A 9,420-nucleotide genomic window follows, 5' to 3' on the forward strand; every position below is an offset into this window, starting at 1 on the left:
AACAAATTTTCCAAAAGAGCATTTGGCCAATATCCACATATAACTTAGCAGGTGTCATAAAGAATGTATTCTCCAAACAGCTCAAACTATTTCTGTGTGTCCACACTTAAGAGACTCTCTTTAGGGTTTGGGTTATAGTTTAATGGTAGTGTGCTTGCATAGCACCTATGAGCCAGACAGCATGACAAAACAATCAAAACTTAAAAGATAAATAGAAGTTCTTTGATATCTATGGCCATGTATGGCTTATGAGATGCAGACCTATATCTTAGAAAACAATAACTATGCAAAGTCTACACGAGGCAGTTAGATAACTTCATCACTTTTAAAGGTACTTTTCTGAATAAAATTATGGCTTCACTTTATAACTTATATACCATCTTTGAATAATTTAACATACTGAAGATTCTTCCCCAGCCCTTAGCAGAAACTAAAGCCCCAGTGTAAACTGGTACTTATTAAGACAGTGTACTTATCAAGACAGCAATTGAGAAAAGCCCCAGACTTTGGAGTAGAATCTCAGCGTTTATTGGCTAGCTGAGTAATCATGAAGGAATCGTTTCACCATTCTGAGTTCCAGCTTCTCCATGGCTCACAGTCTGACCTCTCGAAGATTGCTACTATGCGGCTATAGGAGTGAGGGTACCACTAAGCACATGGGAATTGTTCAATGAACAGTAGTCATTACTACAATCTTTAAAAGTCTTGGTTTGATTGCATAATATGCCTTAACACTTTATTCTAAATTTTTCATAATTCTTTATCATTTAATATATTAAAACTAGAAAAAATGTACCATATTAGTTTCAAAAAACAAATTTAAAGTAGAAAAAAAAAATCACCAAATAAGAAGGTACAAAAGGAAGCTCCCAGAAAATACATACCAGCTTCAACTGCAAACACATTTCCTCTTTCTGTTTTAGGTAGAAGTTCAGTACGCTCTTTATTGGTGACAGGAAATCTCTGAATTAGGCTTCTAACAGCATGTTTTGTATTGTGAGTCAAATTACAGGTCATCATTGCATGGGCTGTTTCTGATCCATCTTTCTTCTTCACAGTTAGGTACCTATTGGCTCCCTTTCTGAATGTTAATAGAAATCATTTATTTACTATATATAGTCAACTTGTTCACATATGACATATGCCTACATAGAAAATAAATCTCAAACAAAACAATAAAAGTTTTTGAGATATTAAAATTCCCCCAATCAACAAAGATAAATTAAGCAGTCACAAGAGTTATCTTCAATTAAACTATCAAAATGCTACAAACCCAATTTTAAATAAGCAATAACAAAAGTAAAAGTCTAATACATCCAAAAATGTTAAAATTTGAATTTCATTCACTTTGGTAGATAAATCATCACCAGCTAATACATACTGGGAAGAATATAAAGATGGGGGATCTAAACGGTATTGAAAAGGTGATAGCAGACTGTTGATACTAGCACGCCCACAGCATGCTTTGAGGTGTGTTAGTAACGTTTCATTCCCAGGAGAGCCTGTTAAAAGAGCCACTTTTAACAGCTGAACCGAACCTGTGTAACACAGCACTGCGAATGATTATTTCAAGCACAAACTTCATAAGTGAAAAGATTTTTTCCCCAAAGCTTATGATATACTCTTCAGCTCAAGTTCCTGGTTTTAAGCCCAAGCTAATAATACCTATTTTGAAGGATTATTCAAATTATTAAGGAGAGAGATATAAATTACAGCATCTGTCACAGAGCAGGCTTTAAGTAAATAAGAAAAAAATCATTTCTTGCTGGGCAGTGGTGCTGCATGCCTTTAATCCCAGCACTCGGGAGGCAGACTCACTGTCAACCCTGACAACCTGAGTTCAATCCTGGGAACCCACATGATGAACAGAGAATCAACTTCACAAGTTGGCTCCTGACCACATGTGCTATAGCATGTGTGTGCATGCTTAAGCCCTCACATGCACAAATGATTACATAAATGTAAAGGACTGTAGTTTCAGCTGTGTCTAAGTGCAGCTCTTACCTTACCAACATTTAAATGTCTGCATTCCTTATTGAATACCACAGTGAACAATAAGTTCTCAATGCTGCCACCTACTCTCTAAGTGCTTAGTAATGCCTTAAATAATGGGATAAAGAACATTCTAGATTAGCTGGGTGTGATGACACACTCCTGTATTCCAAGCACGGGGAGGTAAAAGCCTGATAATCATGGAGTTCAAGGTCAGCCTATGCTACCTGAGACTCTGAATCAGGAAAAAAAAAGAAATAAGCTATAACTTGGTCTAGAATTTTTATTTCTACAGTGAAGTGGAACTACTAAAGTCTAAGCATGTTCTCTACAGTAGGTTCTTCCCTCGTATTGTTCTGCAATGTCTGAAACTTCAGCTGGCACAGAAGCAACTACTCACTCTTCTGGGCTGCTCATCTCATAAATTCCTATCTACAGAGAGGAAATAAGCACGAGAGAAGTCCGTAGGCTGACGTTCATCAGCACTACTCTTCAGTTAATTAACCATATGACCAAAAGTACATTGTTTTAGTTCTCTAACACTGTATGCTCGTTAACAAAATCTGTGGTATCAAGACATTTTCATTTTCTTGAAAAATTATCTTGGAAACATTTATGTTTCAGCTTTAACTATTTTTTCTCTGAAATCAACCATAATTTATAAATATATGTCAGATACTGGTAGAAGCTGTGATTACAAAATTGAGTAAAATATACTACTCTTTCCTGAAGTCCACAACCAAACTGATAGACCAAACTGAAACTACCCTAACACAGGCCACCTCTATGTGTAAAAATAATTCAAATTAAGCAGGTTCAAGTTTAAATTACCACTGAAAATTTAGTTTCAACACATATAATAGAAAGATAATAACTTGATAAAGATTTTATCCTTGGTAATTACTATTCATGTTTATACATTAGGCAACACAAAGATAATGATATATACATGATATCTGGGGTAAAATATCATCTTTGTGAGAAGGAAAATAAAATGAAATTAATGCATTAATATGAACACTAAAACACTGAGATCCACTCATCATGTATCTTCTCCAGCATACCTGATGCTATGGCTTTGATAAAATATAGAAGTCCCCTTTCCCAAACAAAATTAGAAACCAGCTGTCCAGATAGAGCGCTGTTAGATAAGTGAATTTCCTACGAAAGTTGTAAAATAAGAGAGAATCTCATATGCAATTATTAAGCATAAAAGTATGTTGAGGACCAGCAAGATGGCATAATGAGTAAAAAAAAAAAAAGCCATCTTGTCCAATTCTGACAACCTGAGTTCAACCCCACGAACCCACAGTAGAAGGAAAGAACTGAGAATGTACTCCTGAGAGCTGTCCTCTGACATCCACATTCACAGCCATGGCATGCACATGCAAATATAAACACATACAATGTAAGTTAACTAAATTCAAAGTCAATGTTAGGGGAGGAAGGAAAAGAAGACATTCAAAAACACACATAAAATCACAGAAGTTAAGTCTGGTGCTCTGTCGCACAATACCAACCATTGTTAACAAGAAGGTATACATTCTTAGATAGTTACCAGAGGACCCTAAATGCTCTCATCATAAAGAAATAGAAACTCTGTGAGACAACAGATGTGCTAATTCCCCTAATAGCCCTACTGTATACATGGGATAAAAAATCACATTGTACTCTGTGTGTGCATAATTATTGTCAGTTAAAAATTAAAGGCGCTGAAAGACGGCTCCACGGTTAAGAACATTTGCTGCTCTTGCAGAGGACTGGGGTTCAGTTCCTAGCACCCATATGGTGGGTCATAACCATCTGTAACTCCAACTTTAAAGGATCCAATACCCTCTTCTGGCCTCTCCAGATATTACATGCACAGGGTGCACAGACATACAGTCAGACAAAACATCCATAACCATAAAATAAAAATAAATAGTAACTCTTTAAAGGAAGAAACCTTCATTGGCTCTCCAAGCTGGACTTCAGTGCAATCTTTAGTCTGTCCTAGATTCTTTTCCTGAGTGAATAAGAGTGCATGTGTTGTATCACCCCAAGGAAAATCTACCACTCAGCACTCATTACCAGGAACACCTACATAATTCAATTGCAGGGCCTACTCTAGATTTAACCTAGAAAGAGTACCAGAGGAGCCTGTATAACAAAACTTGCTTTAAAAAAAAAACAAAACCTCTAATTCTCACAGTTATATCCCATGCTCCCTTCCCATAACTTGCAACTTTTCATTCAAGGATCTATCCTTTGTCATGTCTTCAGTTCCCTCTGCATATGTTATATGCAGCTGTTAATAAATCAATCCCTTTCTCACAGTTGGGTATAGAGGTACATGCCCTTAATGCCAGCACTTGGGAGGCAGAGACAGGCAAGTCTGAGTTTGATGCCAGCTTGGTCTACAGAGTGAGTCCCGGGACAGCCAGGGCTAAACAGAGAAACTTGTCTCAAAATAAATAAATAAAATAAAATTTAAAATAAATAAATAACCTTATTTATTTTTCTGACAAATCTGCCACCTACCAGTCTAATAGTAAAGAACCTAAAATGAATATTCACTTTTAAATTTAATTTTTTTTTCAAACTTATTTGAGTATATGTAAATTCAGGGGTTCACATGGATGTCACTGGACAACTATTTGGAGTTCCTGCTCTCCTTTCACCTAGTTGAGGTTGGGTCTCACTTGTTATTTCTACCACTGTGCAAACCTCTGGCCCATTCTGCAGCCTCCCGCTCCCTTTCACCAAGAGGGTCTAAAGAAAAGCTGACCCTGGTTCAAACTTAAATGAGTTTATCTACATATCCTATAATTAAGAACACAGAAGTTAAAACAGAAATAATGGTTTAAATGTAATCAGACGTATTTATCCTTTTCTGTAGTACATAACTTTGTAAAAATAAGAAAAGCTGTAAACTTACCCTTTACTTTTAGAAACTAAACCAAGAGACTGACTCAGTCGGTGAATAAAGGCTCTTTCTGTACTGGTCAAAGAAGAAGGAAATTCCATTTCTACACAGGAAAAAAGGGTTCCACATAGAGATAATTATAGGTGTAAAACATGAAAACTACATGTAAGTATACAGTCAAATTATGCATCCACGTGAAAATATATTAATTCAGTACCTCATGCTTAATAGGATTCTAATATTAATTTTTAATATTTATTTAATCATGTGTGTGTATTATGTGTCTGAGTATATATAAATGTTCACAATATGTGTGCAGCGTCCACAGGTCAGAAGAGGTATGAGATCCCTTAGAACTGAGTTTCAGATGGTTCTGAGCCATCATGAGGGTGATGGAAGTCAAATCTGGGTCCTCTGTAGGAGCAGCCAGTGCTCTTAACTCCTGAGCCATCTCTCCAGCCCAGAAATCTGATATTACTTTTTAAGCTACGGACAAAAACCTATATATAATAAATGACTCTAAAATTAACCAAAGATTATTCATCTGTGTTGAAATCTTGAATTGGCATAACTAAGGACATATCTGACTAACTTATTCCTGGTTTGCTTGACACAATTTCTTTCCTTCAGTAATGATGTAAGCTCAAGCGTTAGGAATTCTCAAGCCGAAACGCCTATGTCTCTGCTCTTAGAATTGTGCAGTGCTCCTACTCACTATTTCACACTGGATTTGTTAGGACATTTCGCCAAGGCATTGCTTCTGCCAAATATACGTTCAAAATCATTTCGTTTACCCTTTTCAACCGTTAAGCCTCATCAGCAAGAGGTCTCCTATTTAAGCCAGCAAATCAGAATTGAGCTAGGAGGCCACTACGGGTCACTTCAGTACTATATTATAAGGTCTGCAGCAAATAGGTCTCTAGCCTGATGAGGTGTGAAACACGCTTAAAATGTCAAAAGAAGTTTAATTTGTGTTCGATATGATGCGCCTAGAATTTCAAAAAAGCCCTTTATATTGCCGGTATTTTTACTTATCTATTCCACTTCCTCCCGCTCCTTTGAAGATTCTGCAGCTTAAAGTAAGGCTACACCTTTTCAATAACAATGAGGAGGGGGACGTTGATGATGATGGCAGGGGCTTATCAACTCCTTAAAAAAATAATGTTGACTTAGCCTAGGGCTGCAGAAAAGTACCCAGGAGAAGAGAGAAACTCCCACCCGGGAGCAAGCCAACCTTTTCACCTTCTGCCTTCACCGGCTCTGCTCCATAACCTGCCCGACCCACAAGGCATCCCACTCCACGAGCGACAGTCGGGCGACAGGCGCGGGTTCACCTCTGCGGCCCGGCCCTCGGTTCCTCTGCCCAGCCCGGGGCAGGCCTGGGGGGCGGGTGTCAGGCGGTCGGTTCCCCCGTCCGGAGCCTCACCTCGCTGGTCACCATATCGGAAGCGCTCCAGAGCGATGTTGACGGCGATCTTCACCTCCTCGTCGATACGAATGTCTTTGAGCCCCTTGGCCCGGCCGCCGCCTCCTGGACCACACGAAGCGGGGCCGCCGCCGCCTCCGCTGCCGCCTCCGCCAGGAGCCGGAGGACGCGGCGAGACGCTGCTCGGCCTGGACATGGCCCTGAGGAGAAGCTCGCTCCGCGTGGGAGCGGCCAGGCCTGCTGCCAGCGGGCAGTGACAGAGACGGAGAGAGCCTGAGGGACCGCGGCCGACCGACCGCTCGGCAGGCAGGCAGGCAGCGCCGCGGGCGGTGAGCGGGAGCGCTCCGCTCACGGCAGCCGTGGAAGCGAAAGCGCCGGCACCGCGAAAGCCCAGGGAAGCCCGGGGCGCGCGCCTGATGACGTCACCGAGGGCGACGCGCGTGACCCCAGGACTCCCGGCCGCTGGCTCGGCGGGTGCTGCGTTAGGGAATGCGGTCCCAGGAGGGGTGGTGCGGTTCTCGCGCCCCTGAGGCTTTGGTTCTTAGTATAATTTAATTGGAGGACTCATTATTCAGTTACCCCCTCGTTCGTTTAATGCTTCACTCCTTCAGAGCGAGCTTCTTGCCCAAGGATAGATTCAGAAAACGAATGCGTTGAAGCAAGGGTTTTCCCGCCTTTCTGGGATTCATGTTCTAGTGGGAGCAGAGTACGATGAGTAAATCAACTGGCTTAATTCTGAATAACGAGTAAGTCCTTAGTATGTATCTCTCGTTCTGAGACACACGAAAACGTGGTTATCTGAAGTAAAGCTGAGTTCCACCTGGCAACCCTAACTGCGTGTAACACCACCCAAAAGGGGAAAAAAAAGTAATTTACATGATAGTTTCCGTGATTACGTGATAGTTATTAAGTGTTCACAGTTTGAAGGAACAGCCAGCCCATCGTGGAGGCAGAAGGCATAGCAATGAGAACAGCAATGTTTTGTGGCAAGATAGAACCTTCTCAACAGTCAGGAAGATTATGAGAACTCCCATTGACTCAAATAGCATTCTGCTAACATAAATCTAATTCCAATGTTCTAAATTGCTTCCACTCTGTATTACTATTGTCAGTCTCCAGAGAGCAACCAAAGTGATCATTTTCTTTTTTTCAAAATAGGAGGCAGCGAGTAGTAGCCTGAGTTGCTCTCCACTGCAGCTGGAACAAGCCGTGAACTTCTCAGTATGGCGCTCAAGACCCTCGGTGAAACAGCCTGGGTCACGCTTTCAACCCTCATTTTGCTCAGATGAGCAAGTTTGTTCTGTTTGGTTTTGCTTTGATGGCTTTTGTCCTCTGAGAATTTCACAAGGATGCCTCTAGTATAATTTAAAACATGATGTTGTCCTCTACATAGACATGCTTTCTAATCTCGTGTATCATTTGCCACATTTGAAAGGGTCTTATATGCTCTTGCCAAAAGTTCTAAGCTCCTAAGAGCACGAATGTCATCTTGTTTGTCCTGTTGGCACAAATAAGATTTTGGGTTTTGTTGTTGTTGTTGTTTTGAGGGAATAGTCCATCACGCCACAGGGTGGCATAGCGGTGAGAAGAGCTGTGTTGTTGTGACAGGAGTGTGAAGCCACTGGTCACATTCCCATGCACAGTATAGAAAGGGGGATGAGTGCTGCCACTAAACTCGCTTTCTCCTGTATCAGTGTAGGGCCGAAGCCCACATTCAGGTGCTGCCCACATTTGGGTGAGTCATCCCACCTCAGTTAAACTTCTGTGGAGATGCCTTCACAGATATGCCAAGAGTTTGTCTCCTAGGTGATTATAAATCCCGTCAACTTGATAGTCAAGACTAACCATCACAGCACAGGAAAAGGCCTCTTGCATGTGTGCCCAGGAGTGTGACAGAAGGTCTGTGGGACACTGAGTGCTTACTGTGTCTTAAGTTCCTCTCTTTTTAAGATAGGAGTTCAAAAAGGATATTTAATACGTGTATTCTAGCTCTGCTTATCATTTGACATACAGCATGTGGGTGGAGACACACAGCGTACATATTTACACATAATTTACCATGAGATAGGACACCTGGGCATGATTAAAGGACTGTGACTCAGTGACAGATCCTGGTGGTGGAGACTAAGTGGAACTTTGGATTTCTTAGTTAGGTGATATGTGTGTTCTATGTGGGACAAGAAGAAAAAATTACAACAATTTTGTTTATAGAGATTTTAATTTTTCTTATGATTCTAGATTCAGGCAAAATGTTCTTGGTTCATAACATAGAAGATGTCGCTTTATGAAAACAGAAGAACTGGAGAAGGCAGAAACAAAGAACAGATTGGTCATTTTAAAATGACTTGCCTTGAGACAGAAAAAGAGGCGTGCAACAATAGAAAACGGACTGGCTCACACAAGGTGGCTTATTTTTGTTACTTATTCTGTTGAGACAGAGTCTTACGTTGAGCAGGCTAGCCTCAAATTCACAGTCCTCCATCTTAACCTCCTGATTGCTGGGGTTGTAGGCATGCCTTACTTTTGGCGTTTCCTTTTCCTTTGTTTATTGACTGATTGATTTAGGGTAAGGATTAGAGAAAATTTTCACAGGCCAACTAAAAAATTTGTTGACCAGCTCTCTCACTCCCCACCTCTGCTTTCCCTTCTCCTTCCTGCTCCCCCACCTCTTCTTCCCTTCTCTCTTTGACTCTCTTTCCCCTCCCCCTCTCATGATTTCTCAGAAAACCAGAGAATAAGATAGCTTCAGTTTGGTGTCAAAGAACTTTATTTGTTCTTGATTTCTGGTTTCTTGGATTCTGGTGCAAGAACTTAGCCCCAAACAATGTTTTTTGTTTGTGTTTTGATTTGGGTTGGGTTTTAATTTTCATTTGGCATTGCTAATGATGTCAACAAATTGCAATGGTCACCAACAGATGTGTTCATTGTCTTTGGACATTTTATTAACCCCGTCTCCCTAGCAGTTAGCTGTAAGCCACATGACCGAGTGCCAACCATTGGAATGCTGGTGGAAACAACCTACACCACTTCTGGGCTTTCCTTCCATCATTGCTCTATTTTCTGCTTTTCCTGGTCAGCTGAAAGTTCTTAGACAGTG

General features: G+C 40.8%; 1 protein-coding gene across 3 annotated transcripts in view; it reads right to left on the reverse strand.

Annotated features, from left to right (window-relative positions):
- Ythdc2 (YTH N6-methyladenosine RNA binding protein C2) overlaps positions 1 to 6,711 on the reverse strand; it is a 64,257-nt gene extending 57,546 nt beyond the window's left edge. The window contains exons 1-3 of one of the 3 annotated variants that reach the window (XM_075968723.1): positions 6,324 to 6,711; positions 4,910 to 5,000; positions 885 to 1,081 (exon numbers count right to left, since the gene is read on the reverse strand). In XM_075968723.1, coding sequence (XP_075824838.1) covers positions 885 to 1,081; positions 4,910 to 5,000; positions 6,324 to 6,519 — 484 coding nt within the window. In that variant the 5' untranslated portion in view covers positions 6,520 to 6,711. Of the gene's footprint in view, positions 1 to 884; positions 1,082 to 4,909; positions 5,001 to 6,323 lie in introns of those variants that run through there. The other 2 variants (XM_075968724.1, XM_075968725.1) reach the window with 2 other exon arrangements.
- Between the last annotated feature and the right edge of the window lie 2,709 nt (positions 6,712 to 9,420).

The sequence above is a fragment of the Microtus pennsylvanicus genome, chromosome 4, assembly GCF_037038515.1.
Source record: "Microtus pennsylvanicus isolate mMicPen1 chromosome 4, mMicPen1.hap1, whole genome shotgun sequence".
In the NCBI taxonomy this organism is placed as follows: Eukaryota; Metazoa; Chordata; class Mammalia; order Rodentia; family Cricetidae; genus Microtus; species Microtus pennsylvanicus.